General features: G+C 35.5%; 2 protein-coding genes across 2 annotated transcripts in view; one reads left to right on the top strand and one right to left on the bottom strand.

Moving 5' to 3' along the window:
• LOC100632394 (dynein heavy chain 2, axonemal-like) overlaps positions 1–22,335 on the top strand; it is a 36,329-nt gene extending 13,994 nt beyond the window's left edge. The window contains exons 42-83 of the mRNA XM_020001170.1: positions 96–262; positions 540–644; positions 901–1,089; positions 1,296–1,512; positions 1,817–1,969; positions 2,230–2,397; positions 2,550–2,710; positions 4,219–4,358; positions 4,538–4,679; positions 4,819–4,958; positions 5,312–5,522; positions 5,638–5,754; positions 5,902–6,258; positions 6,404–6,478; positions 7,041–7,205; positions 7,667–7,792; positions 7,932–8,080; positions 8,235–8,301; positions 9,147–9,297; positions 9,725–9,874; positions 10,202–10,334; positions 10,573–10,717; positions 10,977–11,176; positions 11,458–11,584; positions 11,837–11,919; positions 12,044–12,144; positions 12,317–12,431; positions 12,533–12,623; positions 13,336–13,461; positions 13,642–13,725; positions 14,522–14,632; positions 14,782–14,973; positions 16,390–16,461; positions 17,529–17,641; positions 17,873–17,930; positions 18,799–18,890; positions 19,502–19,574; positions 19,629–19,745; positions 20,625–20,774; positions 20,919–21,095; positions 21,614–21,688; positions 22,096–22,335. Of these exons, the coding sequence (XP_019856729.1) occupies positions 96–262; positions 540–644; positions 901–1,089; positions 1,296–1,512; positions 1,817–1,969; positions 2,230–2,397; positions 2,550–2,710; positions 4,219–4,358; positions 4,538–4,679; positions 4,819–4,958; positions 5,312–5,522; positions 5,638–5,754; positions 5,902–6,258; positions 6,404–6,478; positions 7,041–7,205; positions 7,667–7,792; positions 7,932–8,080; positions 8,235–8,301; positions 9,147–9,297; positions 9,725–9,874; positions 10,202–10,334; positions 10,573–10,717; positions 10,977–11,176; positions 11,458–11,584; positions 11,837–11,919; positions 12,044–12,144; positions 12,317–12,431; positions 12,533–12,623; positions 13,336–13,461; positions 13,642–13,725; positions 14,522–14,632; positions 14,782–14,973; positions 16,390–16,461; positions 17,529–17,641; positions 17,873–17,930; positions 18,799–18,890; positions 19,502–19,574; positions 19,629–19,745; positions 20,625–20,774; positions 20,919–21,095; positions 21,614–21,688; positions 22,096–22,320 (5,810 nt within the window). The 3' untranslated portion in view covers positions 22,321–22,335. The remainder of the gene's footprint in view (positions 1–95; positions 263–539; positions 645–900; positions 1,090–1,295; positions 1,513–1,816; positions 1,970–2,229; positions 2,398–2,549; positions 2,711–4,218; positions 4,359–4,537; positions 4,680–4,818; positions 4,959–5,311; positions 5,523–5,637; positions 5,755–5,901; positions 6,259–6,403; positions 6,479–7,040; positions 7,206–7,666; positions 7,793–7,931; positions 8,081–8,234; positions 8,302–9,146; positions 9,298–9,724; positions 9,875–10,201; positions 10,335–10,572; positions 10,718–10,976; positions 11,177–11,457; positions 11,585–11,836; positions 11,920–12,043; positions 12,145–12,316; positions 12,432–12,532; positions 12,624–13,335; positions 13,462–13,641; positions 13,726–14,521; positions 14,633–14,781; positions 14,974–16,389; positions 16,462–17,528; positions 17,642–17,872; positions 17,931–18,798; positions 18,891–19,501; positions 19,575–19,628; positions 19,746–20,624; positions 20,775–20,918; positions 21,096–21,613; positions 21,689–22,095) is intronic.
• A 391-nt stretch (positions 22,336–22,726) lies between these two features.
• The window catches only part of LOC109585181 (uncharacterized), a 4,024-nt gene continuing 3,755 nt past the window's right edge, over positions 22,727–22,995 (bottom strand). The window contains exon 4 of the mRNA XM_020001165.1: positions 22,727–22,767. Within this exon, the coding sequence (XP_019856724.1) occupies positions 22,727–22,767 (41 nt within the window). The remainder of the gene's footprint in view (positions 22,768–22,995) is intronic.

Below are 22,995 nucleotides of genomic sequence, written 5' to 3'. Positions count from 1 at the left end.
TGTACTTGCACACATACCTGTACCCTATTCTACATGAATCCTAATGAGTGTATTATTATCATCATCACTTCTCTCTCCTCTATTACTGTTAACAGGTGTATATGTACCAATGGGTGGTAAGAAGCTACTCAATTTCATGGATGATTTCAACATGCCCTGCAAGGACACGTTTGGTTCTCAACCTCCACTTGAGCTCATCCGCCACTGGATTGACTACGGCTTCTGGTATGACAGACTCAAGCAATCAGTGAAGCAGATTAAAGTATGTTACATGTAGATACATACATGTAGTCTCATTATAGCATCACCAGTTAGTACTTTAAGGAGTATATATACAATGTACTTTAGTATTGGGTAATTTTGTTTGTTATTTCTTTATATGAATTAACACCTAATTTTTAGATACATTAGTGAGTCATTTAGATGCATAATTATATTGACTTAACTCCTTGTTTTACATGTACATGTATTGCTTATAAAAGTGAATGTAGATATATTCTATCATAACATAATGTACATACATATATGATGTATTGTAGGACATGTTCCTGTTGACTGCAATGGGTCCTCCTGGTGGCGGTCGTACTGTCATCTCAAGACGACTTCAGAGCCGGTTTAATCTCATTAACATGACCTTCCCACAGGTCAGCATGTACACGTACATACACACATACACCCACTTAATTATCATAATTATGTACATGTACATAATATACTATGAAAACTAATGGGATATAAATTCCAATAGTGTCTTATTTGATGTGGGATATTTTACATCAAAAAATGAAAATTATTATTACTAAAATACTAATAATTATTATCAATTTATGTTGAACTATCCTTATGTCTTAAGAACATTATAGCTGATACTAAAGTCCTTTAATGTCTTGTTATTAATAGGAGAGTCAGATAAAGAGGATATTTGGTACGATGATTAGTCAGAAGTTGCAGGATTTTGACGAAGATGTGAAGCCCCTTGCTGAGATCATGACTCAAGCAACTATTGAAGTTTATAACTTTGTATCTACATCAATGCTGCCCACACCAACAAAGATACACTACCTCTTTAACCTCAGGGACATTTCAAAGGTGCTAAGAGAGAGAGAAAGGGAAGGATACGGAGTGTTTAATCTTAGAGTGACTTTTAATCATACAAAAATTATACTTAAAATTAAAATTATACTTTAATTCCACAAAATATTGATATTTTAATTCTCAGTAGCTTTTGAAAGTGCTAATAACAATTTTTTATTAATTACCTATAACTACGTAATTCCATTTTACTTATTCTCTAGATATTTCAAGGTCTGTTAAGAGCTCATAAAGACTTTCACGACACTAAAGACCGCATGGCTCGTCTTTGGGTCCATGAGTGCTACAGAGTATTCTCTGACCGACTGGTGGGGGACAAAGACCATGAGACTTTCAATAATCTTATCGGAGAGAAGCTTGGCGTACTGTTCAACTTATCCTTTAACAACCTGTGCAAGAACAAGCAGCTGCCATTGTTTGGTTAGAATAAGTACATGTACTAGCATCATGTCCAGTCTTAGATATAGAAATTAATTTTGAGGGACCAGTCTAACTAAAAATTGAAGACTTAAGGACACCTAGGTCTAAATATGAGAGTCAGAAAACCTAGCTAAACTATATATGGGAGACTAAAAGTCTCCTAAACTCCCTCTTGATCTAACAGTGACTACTTATCAGTCTATTAATGTACATGTATATGCATCAATTATTATTATTATTATTATTATTATTATTATTATTATTATTATTATTATTATTATTATTATTATATTTTTATTTTTAGGTGATTTTCTTCGTGAGGAAAATCCAGTCTACGAAGACATTGATAATTTTGTATCTCTAAAGAAGTTTATGGAAGATAAACTTGAGGACTACAACATGGAGCCTGGCATCATCGGAATGAACCTAGTGCTCTTTAGAGATGCTATAGAACACGGTCAGGCATAATCATAATTATAATAATAACGTTGACTGTACATGATTATGTATATAGCTTTTATTACATTTTCTAATGTACATGTACTTATGCTGTGTAGAAATTTTGAGCTAATTCCGATTGAAATTAGTTTTTTGTGAATTTTATTATATTTTTTACATGTGCATGAATTTTTTAATTACATTTACTCATGTACTTATGCTGTGTAGAACTATTCCAATTGAAGTTATATTTTTGTGAATTTTATTATTATTTTGTAGTTGCTCGAATCATCAGAGTGATAAGACAGCCTCGTGGTAACATGCTCCTAGTTGGTGTTGGCGGGAGTGGTAGACAGAGTCTCAGTCGACTGTCGGCTTACATTGTCTCATTTTATGTGTTTCAGATTGAAGTGACAAGACACTATAGGCTACAAGAGTTCAGAGAAGGTTGAATTATTTAAACTTTAATCTTTAAAAAAATTTTTTTTCTTTTTTTAATTTTTTTATTTTCTCACTTTCTCTCCCTCTTCCTCTTTTTTTCTCTTCTCTTCCATTTTTTGTCCTCTCTCTCTCTCTCTCTCTCTCTTTTATGCTGTTAGATATTCGTAAGCTTTATTATCAAGCCGGTGTTGAGAACAAGCCTACAGTGTTCCTGTTCACTGATACACAAGTGGTCGATGAATCCTTCCTTGAGGACATTAATAATATACTCAGTTCCGGTGAAGTCCCCAATCTTTATAAACCCGAAGACTTTGAAGAGGTGCAGTGTCACTTTAAAATAATTATGGCTCTAAAATCACCCCCAATTTTTATTACATTTTTTATTACATATTGATGTATTTATGCTGTGTAGAAGTTTGAACTGATTCCGACTTTAATTTTTTGAGTTATGGCCATTTTTAAAAGCGGGTCAATTTCTTAAAAATATCCAAGGCTATAGCCCATGGTTTTTTCTGAAAAATGGCTCCAAAATCACCCCCCAATTTTTATTACATTTCTGATACATATTGATGTATTTATACTGTGTAGAAAGTTTGATCTGATTCCGACTTAATTTTTTTGAGTTATGGCCATTTTAAAAAATTGGCAAAAATCTGAAAAAAACCCTGTACTATAGCCCATGGTTTTTTCCAAAAAATGGCTAAAAAATCACCCCCAATTTTTATTACATTTTCTGATACATATTGATGTATTTATGCTGTGTAGAAAGTTTGAGCTGATTCCGACTTAATTATTTAAAGTTATGGCCATTTAAAAAAATCGGCCAAAATCTGAAAAAATCCCTGTACTATAGCCCATGGTTTTTTCCGAAAAATGGCTAAAAAATTACCCCCCATTTTTATTACATTTTCTGATACATATTGATGTATTTATGCTGTGTAGAAAGTTTGAGCTGATTCCGACTTAATTATTTAAAGTTATGGCCATTTAAAAAAATCGGCCAAAATCTGAAAAAAAATCCTGTACTATAGCCCATGGTTTTTTTCCGAAAAATGGCTAAAAAATCACCCCCAATTTTTATTACATTTTCTGATATATATTGATGTATTTATGCTGTGTAGAAAGTTTGAGCTGATTTCGACTTAATTTTTTAAAGTTATGGCCATTTTTAAAAATCGGCCAAAATCTGAAAAAAATCCCTGTACTATAGCCCATGGTTTTTTTCCAAAAAATGGCTAAAAAATCACCCCCAATTTTTATTACATTTTCTGATACATATTGATGTATTTATGCTGTGTAGAAAGTTTGAGCTGATTTCAACTTAATTTTTTAAAGTTATGGCCATTTTTAAAAATCGGCCAAAATCTAAAAAAATCTCTGTACTATAGCCCATAGTTTTTTCCAAAAAATGGCTAAAAAATCACCCCCAATTTTTATTACATTTTCTGATACATATTGATGTATTTATGCTGTGTAGAAAGTTTGAGCTGATTCCGACTTAAATTTTTTGAGTTATGGCCATTTTAAAAAACGGGCCAATTTCTTAAAAATACCCAAGGCTATAGCCCATGGTTTTTTCCGAAAAATGGCTCTAAAATCACCCCCAATTTTTATTACATTTTTTGACATGATATACATTGTACAATGTTTGCTGATTTGTGGTTTGGTAACAAATTGAATCAGTTCATATTCTTTGGTCCAATTATTCCCATTCAGTACACATCTCATTACACAATACACACACTTTAATATCATTTAAAGGCACTTTATGTACATGTACATGTAAATGTATCCCGTTCAATCCTTTATCTCTTCATTATTCTATAGGTGCGTTCTGCACTCTCACCAGTGGCCATTAAAGAAGGTATACCTGATACAACTGATGCCTTGTTCTCTTTCCTAATCGAGCGTGTTCGTAATAATCTTCACATTATTCTGTGCATGAGCCCAGTGGGTGACCCCTTCAGGTAATTGATACTTTATGTACATGTACATGTATATGTACACATGTACGTGTACGTGTACATATACATGTAACTAGGTACTTAATGATTGGTGCATTTAAACTTCATTAGCAGCATATAATGTACTTAAATCCTGTGCTTTTTCTTGAGTTATTATTTCCTTATGTGATTGTGTTGATTAGGAATCGTTTGAGGCAGTATCCTGCCTTCGTTAATTGCACTACCATCGACTGGTTTACTGAGTGGCCTAGAGATGCTCTTCTTGAAGTGGCTGAAAAGAGTTTGGAAGACGTTGACCTCAAGGGATATGAAGACAGTGACACTGTTAGCAACTTTACATATACTCTTGCTCCCTTTTCTCCTTTCCCTTTATATGCCCTCTTATAGTATACATAAATTTCCTCTTTCTTCCTCCCTCCCTTTCTCTCCTTATTCATCTCTCTCACTCTCTCTCCTTCTCTAGCTTCGTAAAAACATTGCCAGTGTTTTTGTAACCATACATCGCTCAGTAGTGATCATGTCTGAAAGAATGCTGCTGGAAATGAAGCGTCACAACTATGTCACTCCCACTAACTACCTGGAACTTGTGTCAGGATATAAGAGGTACTGTCTAATACATGAATCATGCACATACTGTACATGCATGGACATATCATAGTACTTTATGGACCACGCATATAGAGAAATTTTTGCATGTATTTGTGTGTGGTAGTCTACAGTAGTCAGTGGAGTATAATGTGCATTTTTCATGCATTCATGGACTGTGTATTACTGCTACATGATTGTATGGGTTATTAGTCATGTACTTGTGTGAGGTTGTTATGGTATACATGTTTACAAATTGGAATTATTAGCTTAATCTTGTTTAACCTTTAAAAGAAAAAAAAAGAGAGAGAGAAAGTTCATGTACATACATGTACAACTTTATATTAATCCTCTCTCTTTCTCTCTCTCAGTCTTTTAGATGAGAAAAGAACTGAGATTGGTGATCAAGCCAACAAGCTTTCCAATGGATTGGATAAACTAATAGATACGAGAGAGAAGGTTCAAGTAATGAAGGTTGAACTGGACGAGGCTAAAGTTAAAGTTGCTGTCTATCAGAAGGAATGCGATGATTACTTGGTTGTCATTGTACAGCAGAAAAGAGATGCAGAAGAACAAGAGAAAGTGAACATTCTTTTACATTTTAACTAAAAATTAAATGGAAAAAAATAGCCATGAAAATACATACATGCATATAACTATCATCATGTACAATTATTATTATTATTTATTCTTGTAGGCAGTTCAGGCTCGTAGTGAGAAGATAGCTGAAGATGAGAAGCGTTGTCTCGTACTAGCAGAAGCTGCTCAGAAGGATCTTGATGAAGCTATACCAGCACTGGAAGAAGCTATCAAAGTGAGAGAGTTTATAATTTATTAGTGTATCATTATTAGCTGTAAATGTTCATGTATATAAATGCAACTATTTATGTTCTGTTTTATTTGTTTCTCTTTTAATGGTATCTTGCATTAATCTATCTCTCTCCTTTCCCTTCCCCTACAGGCTCTGGAGGCTCTCAATAAAAAGGATTTAGGTGAAATTAAAGCTTACACCAACCCACCTCCACTAGTAGCTGAGGTAATGAGAGCCGTCCTCATACTTCGTGAGTCCAACGACACCTCTTGGGCGGAGTCAAAGAGACAGTTAGGAGAACAAAACTTCATCAATGATCTCATCAACTTTGACAAGGAGAACATGTCAGACAAGACACTCAAGAAGATAGGGACTGTTGTCTCAAAGCCTGACTTTAGTCCGATGATTGTTGGTCGTGTTTCTGGAGCTGCTAAGTCTCTTTGTCAGTGGGTCCGAGCTATGGAAGTGTACGGTCGAATATACAGGGTTGTGGAACCAAAAAGAAAGGTATTACAAAGCATGCAGAAAGGAGAGAAGAGTACAGGAGAGTACAATTACGTTTTATTTTTAATCGATGGAGTTGTGATTATAAATGAATGTACAATAATAAATAATGGTAAAATTATTGTTAAATGATTTTATAATTTTATAGAAATTGGAAGATGCTCAAAGCCAACTGGCAGCAAAGCAAGCCTCACTAGCTGAAGCAAGAGGGAAACTAAAAGAGGTACATACAGTACATGTACTTATAGTTTTTCTTAATGTACATGTACATGCATACCATAGTAATGGACATACGTAGTTATTTGTCTCTGAGGATAATACCTTCTCCTAATATCCTTTGATTTATTTCTTATATACATTGTACATGTATTGAACCACTCCAGTGTATTTAATATCCTTTGATTTATTTCTTATATACATTGTACATGTATTGAACCACTCCAGTGTATTGTGGGACACTTGTTTGTCACTCGGGGAAATACTATTGAAAGAAATGCACTATAATCACTCTAAACCACAACAATGAAATCCACATTCGTTATAATTATTGTACTATGCTCCTGCTCACACACATTCACAGTATTAGTTCTAGAAGTACATAATTTTGGGAGACCAACCTATGTGTAGCAAAAAATGGGAGACTTCAAAAGACCTTGGCTAAATATGAGAGATCAAACTCCCTCTAGATCTAACAGTGCATGTACAATGTATACGTACACATGTACTTGTAATTTCTTTTATGCATGTACATGTACTTTTATCTTTATTCATTATTTTCTTTGTAGTTACAAGACAAGTTAAAAGAGCTTAAAGACCAGTACGATGAGAAAGTAAAGCAAAAAGAAGAGCTAAGGAAGAGAGCAGAGATGCTTGAGCTGAAGCTAGACAGAGCAGACAAGCTTGTGTCAGGACTAGCCGACGAACGCATCAGATGGGAAGAGAGTGTCAAGGTACAATAAACTAGCAAATGGAGTTATTCCTAATTAGAACTACTAATCCTATCATTGTAACTAAGTTTATGACCGGTTTTGACTGGACGAATTAGAGCCAGTAAAATATACACAACAGCACTGACATACAAGAATCATTTCTCTTATATATATAAACCTCATGAATACACTGTACAGTAATACTGTCAATCCTTGAGTGGTTTAGGATGCTCTAGCATTCCTTGCATTATTTATACTAGACATAAGTCCATCTTCACACACAGTGAGTGTGTATACATTGCATCTGCCTAATGTGTTCATGTGGGGTCTGTAGAGTATGTACACTGATACAAATGATTGTATGAGATAATATCAAATGATATCATATTAGTAATAGATCAATATAGTACATGTACTGTTAGTAATACTGATATATTATATTGATGTTTATTTGTGTGTGTGTTATTATTAAATGGTGACAGGCTCTAAGAGGCAGTATGGTATTTCTTGTTGGTGATTGTCTGGTGGCTGCTGCTTTCCTCTCTTATGCTGGTCCTTTCCTGTCCAGTTACAGAGATGAACTGGTACAGCAAACATGGCTGAAGCAGGTAAGCATCATCACTTGTAAATATCTATAAATGTGCAAAATGTGATTTAAGCCTACATGTACACATGCATTATTATCATCATCATCATCATTATTATTATTATTATTATTTTACATGTTATTATTGATGTTTTATACAGGTGAGAGAACTCTCCATCCCTTGTACGCCCGAGTACACCTTTGCTAGCTTTTTGGGTAATCCAGCGATTGTGAGAGAGTGGAACATACAAGGGCTTCCTTCTGATGCCTTCTCTACCGAAAATGGAGTCATTGTCACTAAGAGCAACAGGTAGAGGCAGATCTTTGTATCATACATGTACTGTATAGTCAACTACTCCTATTAAGTCTCTAATCAGATTAAAGATGCATGCATACATGTACTTATAATTGTGTGTTCTGATTAAATATACATGTACCTGTATTTGTATTTGTTATTGCTGTAGATGGCCACTTATGATTGATCCTCAAGGACAAGCTATCAAATGGATAAAGAATATGGAGAAGCACAGAGTAAGAAATGAACACATTGTACCGTGTACCATGTACCTTAGTTGTATCTGTATTCTAATTACCGTATGTAGCTGGTAATGTAGAGGGGGAAGTTTTCTCATATTATTGGTAACTGACAGGTTTAATTTGGCAAATTTATGACCTAATTGTGTTATTGAGCATGCACAGGATGGCTCAAAATGGCTGATTTTATTTTGACTAATACAGCTAGCTATCTAAAGTCTCCCCCTCCAAAGTTACCAGCTTTAGTAAGAACATAAGTTAGTGGTGGTATCACTCGTCATTAGTCAGAGATTATTTCATCAGTTATTACTGGAGTCCTGTTATTTCATAACAGTGAAGTCATTCCTCCTAATCTTACCTGTTAATTCCTGTATATATACATACATGTACATGTACTTATAACTTGTAATTAATGTTTATACTTGTACATGTGCACTTGAACATGCGCCTTCCTTCATATCAGCAGTATTTAGTTCCAGTATGCAGTGTAATCTCCTGGTTGTTGGGTGTGAGCCATATTTGATATTTGATTTCATTTAGCAACCAAAAACAATGTCGCATATATACACGTACATGTACATGTACACGTACATGTACACGTACGTGTACGTCAGAAATAATTGTTCACATGTAGCGTATGTAATTGTATAATTAGCAACGTTATGCAAATATTATAATATTAGCTCTGCTGATTTCTTGAGAATTGAAAATTGCCATAGTTTTTGCTATTATACCAATTTGCATGTATACTAGTACCATGCATATTAGTAGCTTTTATTTTTTAGGCATGTACATGTATATAATAATGTTTAATTATAATTATTTGTTTGTGTTTCAAATAGAAACTGAAGATAATAGATCTGCAGCAGCAGGACTTCCTGAGAACATTAGAGAACTCTATACAATTTGGCAGTCCTGTCTTGTTGCAGAATGTACAAGAGGAATTGGATCCATCCCTTGCCCCAATACTTAACAAATCACTCATTAAGCAAGGTACAATTTTCAATTGCATTAGCTACAATGTACATGTACATGTACTTTACTTGCTACTGTAGCTCCATCATTTGGTAGTCAATAACTTCAAAAATACATGTACATAGTAAAATTAATCTACTGATGATTTATAAATGCACCTGCAATTCCCTCTTAAATGTTTATCCTGTTGAGATGTGATATGTACATGATTCACTCTAATTCCCTCTTCAGTTTTGATAAACATTTCTTCTGTTGAGTTGTGAGTTTATTTTGTTGATATTTTGTTTGTTTGATATATGTCTACTGGTGATGTACTAACCTGATTATCCCTACCTCTCACCTTTCACTAGTAAATACAGATGTACAGTAAACATATTATTTTCTATGAAACTATGATTATTATAAAAATAGCTACAGTATATTTATTTATTTATTTTTATTGTAGGCAATCGGTTGTTGATTCGGTTGGGAGACAAGGAGGTTGAGTATAATCCTGAGTTCAAGTTTTACATCACAACAAAACTGAGCAACCCACACTACACTCCAGAGATATCCACCAAGACTGCTATTGTTAACTTTGCCGTTAAGGAGCAAGGTACAATATTATGATGTCATAAACTTGATGTACATACATGGGCCCTTTCTTCCTTTTTAATCTTATTCTCATTTATTCTGCTCCCTCCTCCTTTCTCTCTTTCTTTTCTTCTCTCTCTTCTCCAGCATTCCCAAGCTACGTAGAAAGTTTGAGCTAATTTTTTAAAGTTTATTGCCAATTTTAAAACATGCCAATTTCTAAAAATTACCCTGTAATATAGTTGATGATTTTTTCCAAAAAAGCTCCAAAATCACCCCCAATTTTCATTACATTTTCTGATGCATATTGATGCCCTTATGCTACATGCTTTGTTTCTCTTATCAATAGGCTTACAGGCTCAGTTGTTAGGTATAGTGGTTCGTAAGGAGAGGCCAGAGCTAGAGAAGAAGAAAGACGAGCTGGTAGTCAACATAGCTCAAAGCAATAAGAAACTGCTAGACCTTGAAGATGAGATTCTTAGGTATGTACATGTACTGTACATTGCACTCTCTTCCTTTCTCACGTTTTGATCTTTATGCACTTGTTCTTCTACATGCTGCATGCATGTACATGTACATGTACATGCATAGTAATTTGTAAAAAAATTACCAGAAATCCCCCCCCACAAAGTACATGTACATACATATTAAGAGTGCATGCTTCTAAAACTAATGATTACCATTATATGTTGATTATTGTGATAATTATATCATCATTAGGTTGTTGAGTACAGCTCAGGGCTCACTCCTTGATGATGAGAAACTGGTCAACACACTTCAGTCAAGCAAAGCAACAGCACACGACGTACAGAATCAACTGGAAGTGAACCAGAAAACTGAAAAAGAAATAGACACAGCAAGAGAGGTATACTGTTATATACATGTACATGTAATTGTAATTATTCATGTACTTGTCATTTTAATTGTAAAATTTATTGCAGTGCATTTTACACAAATGTACACGTACTAATTGTTCTATAGTGTATACTGTGTAACTGGATTTATTATTATGTATTTTCAGAAATCCAGTGTATACAAAACCTCTTGTATATGTACATGTATATGTACATGTACATGTACTAGATTTTACTGTATTATTTATGTACCTTATATTTTATTCGTAGGGATATCGTCCATGTGCTCAAAGAGCCTCCATATTATTCTTTGTGATGAATGATATGGGCCGGATTGACCCAATGTACCAGTTCTCACTGGATGCTTATGTTGAACTCTTCTCTAATTCGATTGATAAGAGTCTAAAGCATCCTAAACTGGAGGAAAGGATAGAGTATTTGAATGACTATCATACCTTTGCTGTTTATCAGTCAGTAACACGCACACCTCTCTCTTCCTCTCTCTCTCCCTCTTCCTCTTTCTCCCTCTCTCTCCCTCTCTCTCTCTCTCTCTCTCTCCCTCTCTCTCCCTCTCTCTCCCTCTCTCTCTCTCTCCCTCTCCCCCCCTCTCTCTCTCCTTCTCTCTCTCTCTCTCTCCCTTACTCTCCCTCTCTCTCTCTCCCTTACTCTCCCTCTCTCTCTCTCCCTTACTCTCCCTCTCTCTCCCCTCTCTCCCTCTCTCCCTCTCCTTTATATTTAATCTTTTTCTTAGATACACATGTAGAGGTCTCTTTGAACGCCACAAGCTTCTCTTCTCATTCCAAATGTGTGTAAAGATAATGGAGAATGCCAGCAAACTCAACATGGACGAGTACAGCTTCTTCCTTAGAGGTGGTGTGGTAAGCTTTCATTGGATTACATGCACTGTAGCAGAACCAAAGCATTTTCACAGTACACATGTATTAACCTTTGAATACTGTGTGCAAACTTTAATTAGGAGACTGTACTTCAATAGCACATGTGTATATGTACTTACAACAGTGTATAACATTAACAGTCTTTATAAAGTTGATGAGAAGGATGTATCTATGTACATGTACATGTACAGTGTTGTTTCAATAGATATACATGTACATGTATGTGGATATTAGGTTCTTGATCGTGATGCTCAAATGGACAATCCTTGCAAATGGTTGGATGATGCTCTGTGGGACAATATCACAGAATTAGACAAGTTAGTTTATGCATGTAATGTAATGTATAGTCTAATGAGAAATGAACTGAATAGAAGGGACTAATGTAATGTCAGTGATTGATATTGTGTCTTCTTGTATTATATGTTTATTATTATGTCATAGGTTGGGTAGTTTCATGGGTATTGCTAATTCATTTGACCAGTATCCTAGGGAGTGGCACTTGTGGTTCACTTCTGACTCACCAGAAACAACATCACTACCTGGTAATGATCACTTTTATTTCCATTTTGAAAAATATCTTTTATGAATGTTAATAATTACTATACCTTAATTCCTTATACTTTCTTATGTCCCCCCTCTCTCTCTCTCTTTCTCTCTCTCTCTCTTTCTCTCTCTCTCTCCCCCCCTCTCTCTCTCCCTCTCTCTTTGTGTTAGGTGAGTGGGAGAATTCCTGTAATGAGCTTCAAAGGATGTTAGTCGTTCGATCACTTCGTCCTGATCGTGTACCCCAGACTGTGACATCGTTTGTTATCAATAATTTAGGAGCAAAGTAATAATAATGTCCTACATACCCCTCCCTTCATGTTGGCATGTTAATTATCTTTGAGGTGTGCATGTAGTTATTTTCTCCCTCTCTCCCTCTCTCCTTAGATTTGTCGAGCCTCCTGTGCTAAATATGGGTGCTGTAGTTGAAGATTCTAGTTGTAGGACTCCATTGATTTTTGTCCTTTCTCCTGGCGTGGTAAGTATACAGTACTGACTGTACATGTACATGTGGTTTAGTGATGTTTCAGATCCTCATAACTCAAAAAGTTGTACTTAAAATCAGCTCAAACTTTTTACATAGCATAAGGACATCAATATGTATCAAAAAATGTATTAAAAATTGGGGGTGATTTTGGAGCCATTTTTCGGAAAAAACCATGGGCTATAGTACAGGGAAATTTTAAAAAATTGGCCCATTTTAAAAATGGTCATAACTTGAAAATTTGAAGTCAGAATCACCTCAAACTTTCTACACAGCATAAGGGCATCAATATGTATCAGAAAATATAACGAAACTATAACTAAACCCAGCTAGCCATCAACTTTACTAACATCTACAAACCTCATTGGCAGCCATGACTTTATCTAATTAATGTTTACTCAGGCATTTAGCTGCACCCATTAAAATACCACATGGTCCCATCTGCTACACCACTCATACTACACTCCGCATTAATGATCCATTAATGAGAGGAGCACGTATCCTTCCTATAAACATAACTTATCTTTTTCTATTAAAAGCACTGATTGCTATACCCCAGCTTTGAGTACATGTACATGCATTTATACATTGTATACTGGAGTAGAGTTTTATTTTTAATATAACAGATAGTGATGCATTTTAAAAGTATATGAACTGTTTTGTGTGCATGCATTTATTTCAAATGTTGTACGTGTTACTCTTTTAGGACCCCACCACTGGCCTCCTCTTGCTAGCAGAGCAGTCTGGCATGGCACAAAGATTCCAATCAGTGTCACTTGGACAAGGCCAGGCACCACGGGCTCGGAGAATGATTGAAACTGGAGCAAAAGAGGTACTTATGCTGTGTTCATGCACTTAAACTACTCAACAATTGTTTAGTAAAGAATACTGCAATGTAAATGTGTCATATTGTCATTTTGCAATGCAATCTTTATACAATGCATCTTAAATCACCTTTTTTATCTATTCTTTTTAAATTCTCCCTTTCTCTCTCTCTCTCTCTCTTTCTCAGGGTAATTGGGTATTTTTAGCAAACTGTCATCTTTCCCTAAGCTGGATGCCTCAGCTAGACAAGCTAATTGAGGATGAGCTACAAGTGAGTATATACAATAATCTAGTCTCGTCATAATGTCCCTCTCACTGGGGGAGGTATGAGAAATACTACCTTGAAGCACATAGTTATGTCTTTGTTGTAATAGGACCTCACAATCTGTCAATCAACTAGTCTCCTGTCTGTCACTTACTACTCTTTCCTGAAACTTGATATTATAGCTCATAATGAGGCTAAATGTACCTCATAGTGTAGGCCCACATGTACATGTATTATGTATAATTATGTAAATCTGTAATGTAGAGTATATAGTGTAGACTCATATTAATGCTATATAAGTACATTATGTAGCTCTTATAATGTAGAGTATAATAGCTCATAATCCTCCTATAGCTTGTAGTGTAGTTTATTTATTTGTTCCAGTGTGTTAATGGCTAAGGTTAAGGTGTGTTCCCTCCTCTTTCCTTCCCATCTTCTTTCTGTTGACCATACAAGCAGCTCAATTATGTCTTGGCATAATTTGTTATGGTGTCCTGGATTTGTTTATGAATAACATTGCCAAATGTAGGCTCAGACAGTGTGGAATGTTGTAGTTTGTGAGTGAGTATATCATTGTACTACTAGTAGTCTCTCTTTGGTGGGTTTGGTATTTGAGTAATGATTGGAAATGAGTGGACATGTGTTTAGATGTGGTTTTGGATCTAATTTGTTGCATTTGCACGCTCAGACCTACAGAGACGCACACGCTAATGCGTGCTCCCTTTTAAAAATACACGTACATGTACAGCACCTCTTCTGTTTCTTCTTTTAATTTCTCTCTTTTTCTTTCTTTTATCTGCAGATCAAACAGCCTCACAAAGACTTCAGGTTATGGCTAAGCAGTAGTCCTAATCCTGATTTCCCAATATCAATATTACAAGCTGGCATCAAGATGACCACTGAACCACCAAAGGTACATTTCAAGGACACATTGCTTTTTAATCTTTCTGTCTCCCTTATACCAATGCCTCTTTATTCTCCTCTCTCTCTCTCTCTCTCTCTCTCCCCCTCTATCTCTCTCTTTCTCCCCCTCTATCTCTCTCTCTCCTCTCTCTCTCTCAGGGCTTAAAGGCTAACATGAAACGTTTATATCAGATAATGAATGAATCAACATTCCCACGCTGCGAGTGTGACTTCAAATACAAGAAGCTTCTGTTTGCCCTCTGCTTCTTTCATTCGCTTCTAATTGAGAGGAGGAAGTTCCTCACACTCGGCTGGAACATCTTCTATGGTTTTAATGACTCAGATTTTGAGGTATGTTGTGCAATCACTCGCCTAATGCCCATCACACGATAATTTGTGTAAATATGCATAAACAAATAGTTGAGGTGTCTGATAATGGAGGGAATGAGAGAGAGAATGAGAGGGAGTGTAGAAACGATTGCACATACACTTCTCTCCTAGCCACTAGCTACAAGCGTACATTTTTCATGTTCACTTACATCATTGTCATGGTGCTATCTATAGTGCATGGCGTAGGTAATTATGGAGCTACTCTATCTCTATGGCAGTAAAAGAACAATGTTCTTGGGCTATTAGTTCTATGATTGTACTGCTGGTATAGTTGATTAGTTTCTCTGTATAGTTTATGGAGGATCTTATGACTTATTTCCTCTATAAATTAGTCTGTATTCCTTGCTTTATGTAGCTCGTATCCTGTGTTATCATATGGAATAGCTCTTAATATTATTATCATTCCTATAATCATCAAGTGCGCTTCCTTTATACGTGCCTATTAGCTTTAATGCAGTCAAGGAAAGAGTCATGCTTTGTTGGCCCTCATCATAATCTCATTAATTTCCAGCACATGTACATGTACATTCACCATACTATAAATGTACTTTTGTACAGGCACTGAGTTATAAATGTACATATTCTCATAATGAATTGGTCTACTTGGTATGTTATTTATTCATTTAACCAGTTAGTTGTACTCTTGTGTTGTTTTATACACTGAGATTGCTTATTGCTTGTAATGATGATGATGAATGAGAGAGTTCTAGATGATTATCCTAACACAAAGGAAGAGATAATTGAAGCATTCAACACACCCAAGTACAACAGAATCAGCACTAGTGTAGTCATGAAGCAGATAATGCATAGCTTTATATTGTAACAGTGCATTAATAATCCTCTAACATATAAAGCATATCATAGTGAAGCTAATACAGTAGTATTAAAGTATAATTTTATGCCTGTAAATGTACATGTACATGTATATTGGTAATGTTATGTGGATGTTGTACACATTTTTGTGTCATTTTACTAAGTGGGTATGCTGGGTATGCAGTCTGTGAGAGATCAAACAAACTAAAAGCTAATTAGTCCATCCACTAATGAATTCATTGTGTTATAATACTAATAATAGTATACTTATTAGTGCTACAGGAACTATCCTGTTTATCTAATAGACTATATGTATAGGCTAGCCTCTATATAATGGACACTTTGGTAGAAGAAAGTGTCTCTGTTATACAGAGGTGTCCTTTATGTGGATGTTATTTTATACAGTAAGGAATGTAATTGGTACACTAGGTGCTGTCCGTTAAATGGAGGTGTACGCTATAGAGAGTGTCCATTAAGAGAGACTATACTGTATATTTCCTTCCTCTTATTGTTTCTATTGATTTTTAAAATTTATTATTAATTTTTTTAATTCTCTCGAAACAGGTTTCAGAACATCTCCTGAGTATATATTTGGACGAGTATCCTGACACGCCTTGGGACGCACTCAAATATCTTGTAAGGGACATTTATACTCTAACCAGAAACACACACACACTCACACACAATTACAATTGCATCTTGTTTGTTTATGTTAGTTTGGGCCACTCCTAATTGGTTGGTATTTTCTTGTAGAGGGTACATATGGTGGATTGACTGCCAATGTTATGGGGGAATTTAATGCATTGTTGTTTAACTGCCAGTGTCAACATTGTAACACTCTGTCCAGCTAGGTTATCCATACATTGACTACTGATGTCTGTGAATGGATAAATTATATGTACATGTATTTTGTACTTTACTCTCTATCTCTTTTATTTTATTTTTCTTTTTATTGTATTGAATTCATTATAAAACTACATATATGCATCACTACATGTAGTTTCATATGCATGTACATGTACATGTATTTTGAGAAATGTTTTTACTCTAACACTACACTGCCAGTACACACACAGCATGACATGACATGACATGTATACATGAGTGATTCGTAAAATAAAGTAATACTGGCCTACATGTACATGATTTATATTAATAAATAATATATTTTGTCATGATGATAAAAAATATTTTATAATCTCTTCAGTCTAGTCAGTCAGAGCATCACTGTAGTACGTCATACACTAACATCAACATCCATAATTATATAAGTATAATGACAGTGTGTGTGTGTGTGGTATGAGTAGCTATTACCTCATGCATATTACTAGTAATTATAAGGACAATTGTCATTACTGGACAATGGCACTGCATCACAGTTCACATTAAAGAGTCATTCCTGTTTCCTTATTGTCTAGACACACCTTAACTATAGTAATGCTTTTTACTTTTTGTGGTTTTTTTGGCAATTATGTTGTATGACACCAATTAGTATAACCCTCTTAATAATACTCCCCTACATACTGTATACACAATGTACATGTACATGTATAATGTATAATTTCATTCTATCTCTTGTTTGATATATTTTCATTACTATATGCATGTACATGTACTTATATAGTCCATGAACATTGGCTATATATAAATGATCATTATTATTATACCATGTATATGTACACTGATTTATAATGGATGTGTAGATTGCTGGTGTGAATTATGGAGGACATGTCACTGATGACTGGGACAGGAGAGTACTCTACACTTACATTAATGATTTCTTTGTTGATGACGCCATTGAAGCATCTTATTACAAGTAAGCACGAAAGTTAATTGATATTAACGCGACTCATGTGTGTATTTCAATGTCAATATGATTGATATTAACGCGACTCATGTGTGCCTTATAGTGCACAGTGTACAGTATACATTAACAATTAGTAGTGTTTCATCATTATTTGTAACTCTAGCTATTATCTGATATAATCATTATATTCTTTGAAGTGGTTTTGTTAAAGATGAACTGTTTGTATACTCGTTAATTTAGATTGTCATCATTAAATACTTATTATATTCCTAAAGATGGACCACTCCAATCCTACAAGGTACAGCCAAAATTCACCCTCCCCCCCCCCTCTCTCTCTCTCTTTCTCCTTTTCCTTCCCTCCTCCTCCCCTCCCTCTCTCACTCTCTCTCAATTTTATTTTACAAACTGTATGTGTCTCTATCTTCTTTTGAATCAAATTTTAGCTAGTACCATTGTTTATTATCATTATTGCAGTATCATTATATTTATATTATTGTGTCTAAATTGTAAACTAATTTTGTTAACGTTATGCTAATGATTTCACAATCAATATATACACAGTCTCTACTACTACCAAGAGCTATGTCTCCCTCCCTCAGCTTCTATAGTGACACAGCAACAGCAGCAGCGGTTGCACTGTGTACTATTAGCCTAATGAATCATCACTGCCTTTTATATCATCTGTGACAATTTGTAAATGATTTAAAATCTCTTGTTTCTTCAAAGTATCTTTATTACTATAAAGATACTCTGACGTGTTTATTACTATAAGCCTCTGACGTGTACATATACACTATATATTATAGAAGAGCTATGTATGATTGTATGATTGTGTGTATGGTCCTATGGGATGAAGAGGCGGGACCAGACTACTCCTTTATGTGTACATGTAGATCAAAGCCTCGTCATTCTTAGCAATAGGAACCATGCTATCCATTTATTTGGTGACTTAAGAGCATTGTTGTACTTAAATAATGAATGCTATTCCCATTACTTTTATGTACACAGAAAATTCTACATGTAAGTGCATGGTTGGATTTGTATGGTACATAAAGCACATTACATGTACATGACTGTGTCTGTAATGATCTATTACCATCCAGTGTTTCTATATACAGTTGTATTGCAATGGATTGATGTTATCGTTATTGTTTATTGTTTTTCAGGACTACATTAGCAGTCTTCCTAATACGGACCACCCTGAGGCATTTGGACAGCACCCCAACGCTGATATTGCCAGTCAAATCAGAGAGACAAGGTTAGTTCATTTAGCATCTCGAGGACATGTGTGTGTGTGCACTAGACTAAAGACTTGCTTGCATAGTGTGTGTGCATACAACAACACAGCAAATGATATATCTATGCACTTATGTGATGTGTGCGTGTGTGTGTGTGTGTGTGTGTTACTATGTGTCTGGAATCTACCAGTGCTTTCTTATATGCGAGTGAGTTTATACAATTTAATGTTTAATTCATTTACCGGGCCAATAGTGATCGACCTAATGTAATGCAGTCCAGCATAACTGACTTAGGCAAATTGGAAAACACTGCCCACCACACCGCTGATCCTCTTCATGTGTAATTTGAGCATTATCTAATATAATTGTCTCTCATTATACTGGTATTAATGATACTCTGATCACATACACATTTTGTACTAATGTGTGTTTGTGTATACAGTGTAACCTCCCACTGGAGCTGCTACCTCTGAAATAAGGGCATGCCAAGCTGTTAATGTTTGTAATGTCCCCGTCACCTTATATTGGCCTCTGAAATAAAGAACACCTCTGAGACATAATAGTATTGTGTAGATTATAAAGAAGTCAAACTGTATTATTATTATTATTATTATCATCATCATCATTATAGGACAGTATTGGATACATTGCTGTCCCTTCAGCCACAGCAATCAGTTACAGTAGGAGAGAGCACAGAAGATAAGGTACACACAGTCTACAGTACATGTATATCAATACTGCATGATTATCATCAATAGGTTCTTAATCTAGCTGCTGATGTATTGAAGAGGATACCAGACCTCATCGATTATGAAGGAACAGCTAAACTGATCGCTGATGACATGACTCCATTGAATGTGGTCCTACTACAAGAGGTGAGTTTATATATGAAGATGTACAATTGTACATGTATAAGGACACAGGGAGATAGAGGGGCCAGAGTTCCCCCCTCCCACAAAGCATGCTAAGTGAGCTAAACAGCATGAGCTTCATGAGCTGACAAGCACTACAATACAGTACATGGCATTTGGAGCAACTTTAAAAATTCATTAAAAATTGAAATTTAATTGGAATCAGTTCAAACTTGATATAGAACATAAAAACATGTAGGTGTATCAGAAAAAGTTATAAAAATAAAGATTTCTTTCCTTGTGATTTTGTTGAAATACCCTGTACAGGACAAGAAGCGTATACTATGCCAAAATCCTATGGGAAACCCTGGTCTCCCCCCCTAGTTTGATCAAAGAGTGCAGGGGGTCTGGAGTTCATAATTTTGTAGCTGAGCCCCCCACTTTTGAACTGTTTAAAACACTTTAGCCTGTGATGACTGCAATGGTCGTGTGAATGTGTTTGTTTAGCTTTGGCAAGGATGTGGACTATTGAGTGGGAGAGACTATTTTACTATGCACCTTACCCAATTAGTAGTACATGAATCAGATGATTGTGTATGTATGTATACAGTGTATCACTCTCATGTACATGTAGTACTACATGCCCCCTACTACTGCTAGTATTGAGTTTATGTTCTGTATCCTTTTTGCAAGGTCAAGCAATCGTTATGCTTCATTAGACTCTGAAATAAAAATGTCTGTGTTTATGCTTTTTATATTTATGGCGAACCAAATATTTATGCATGCAGTATAAGATATGAGATAACTTTTAAAAGATCTGTTATTATGTAGATGTATTCTCATATAAATTGAGGATTTATGCTATGCTACTGTATGGTATTTTGACATTCTAATTCTATATAGATCCAGAGGTATAATGCTTTGCTTACAATAATGAAAGAATCGCTCGTTGATCTTGAGAAAGGTATCAAAGGATTGGTGGTGATGTCTGCCGATTTAGAGGAAGTGTTCAGTTGCATCAATCACGCACAGGTCCCACCTCTGTGGGGAAAGGTAAGGAAAGAAAGAAAAAATGTAATGTTTATAATATCCCTTTCCTCCTCTTTCTCTCTCCTTCCCTCTTCTCTTTCCTTCTCTTCTCCTCCCCTTCTCCTCTTTCTTTCTTTCTTTCTTTCTCCCCCCTCTCTCTCTCCTCAGACCTTTCCCTCATTAAAGCCACTAGGTGCATGGACACGTGATCTTGTCCTAAGAGTAGAGCAGTTCAACCAATGGTCAACAACTGCTCATCCTCCTATCCATTTCTGGCTCTCTGGCTTTACATTTCCCACTGGTTTCCTAACAGCTGTCCTTCAAACTGCAGCTAGAAAAAACAATGTAAGTCCCCCCCATACACACACACACCTGGCAACCAGAGCTTGTGTGCATAAATAACTAGGACACAATGAGTGTGTCTTTACTTTCAGATAATTTATTATTACACATACACAAGAGTAGATGATGGTTTATCATCTACTCTTGTGTACATGTATGTTAATGAAAGCCCTATAGTTTCACAGGAGATAAATTGGCACGATTGACTATTGTACACCCACAATTGCATGAAGGATGTTTTTGTGGAGTGTTCTTTTATGTGGGAGAGTGAACTCACTCACTCACTCCTTTGATTTGAATGATTCTGCTTTTCCTCATGTACAGTACAATATGTCATTCTACATGCACTTTACAGGTTTATACGTATGTACATGTACATCCATGATAATAGCCTGAGGCTATAGTATTTAAAGTATGTCATTACTTTTGACCTTGTCCTCGTTTGCTGTACTACAGATAGCTTTATTGCTACAGGAAGTTGACCTTACAAACTGATCTCACGGTTTTTATTTTATTTTCAGGTATCCGTCGATTCTCTTTCATGGGAATTTCATGTGTCTACGCTTGACGATAGCAACATAACTGACCCACCAAAGGTACTAGCCGTTTAGTCTACTCTACTATTGATACACACACACACACACACTTGTGTATCACTGCATGAATCTCTCTAATAATAATAATTAACAGGAAGCATGAGCTCATGTGTATGTGTGAATTATACTTTATCTCTCTACGTCATTCCTCCTTCCTCTCGAGTAGTGATAACACTATGTCCTCCACGGTCTCCTTAGGCTGTGAATCTACTTCTCACTATCTTTCTTTCTGATTTATCCTACTATTGCGTTTATCCTACTATTGTGTTTATACAACAGCTTACATTGATGGTAGGAGGCAAAATCCAATCGTAATTAAGAATGCTGTGGGTGAGAAAAGGGCTTGTACTGACATTAATTGTGTTTGGTGTATCAAGTTGCTTTATTTATCATCTGCAATGTTGTAGGAAGGCGTGTGGATCAAGGGACTATTTTTAGAAGGTGCAGGCTGGGACCGAAGGTCGTCTTGTCTCATAGAGCCCAATCCAATGCAGCTGGTCTGTCCTATGCCAACGATTAACTTTAAACCGGTTGAGAATAAGAGGAAACATGCCAAAGGTAACGCAATGCCAATCAGTCTCTACTATCCTTCTTCATTTCTCAGTCATACCTCAAGTATAGTACACTTATAGTGTCCTGCTTGAGTAGTCTATTATAATAATATGTACTGTACTGTGTTATTAGTGTGTACTATTGTCCTAATCCAGTTATCTAATAATAGCAGTATAATCTACTCTCTTCAGAATACAGTGATGCATTAGTACTAATGCATTATAGTGTTTAATGTCATAATGGCTTCATTCTTACTGTAAACTGATATGCCTCAGACTTTATTTACTATGAGAGTCACAAGAAGACTCACTATATGTACATTAAAGTATTCATTTCATGTCTGTGACTACATGTGTGTACATATACATGTAATCCATGATCTATATGTACAGTACCTTTAGCTCATCATGGGATGTCAGTAGTAGTAGTTCATGTGTAACTGTTAAAGTGGGAGAGAGACATCCATTGCTTCTCTAATTGTTTATACTATGACATTGGCTGGTTTGGTTTGCCTGATATTTTACATGCTAGAGTTAAAGAGAATGCCATCAACTATGTATACACAGCACATGACGATTTCGACAGCTGTGAGTCTGAACTGATGTCAGTATTATTAGTAATGTAGAGCTAACATGTACTGGACTGTAGTGTGTTCTTAATTATTGTCTATATGTATTTCTGGTTTATGTAGCATCGGTTCTGCCAGTTAGAGCTTTGGCATCTTATTTACATATCACACCAAATGAAGTATAGGA

Source organism: Amphimedon queenslandica, unplaced genomic scaffold (genome assembly GCF_000090795.2).
Source record: "Amphimedon queenslandica unplaced genomic scaffold, v1.1 AMPQUscaffold_13514, whole genome shotgun sequence".
NCBI classification, from domain to species: Eukaryota; Metazoa; Porifera; class Demospongiae; order Haplosclerida; family Niphatidae; genus Amphimedon; species Amphimedon queenslandica.
This window is presented reverse-complemented; position numbering and strand designations above follow the sequence as displayed.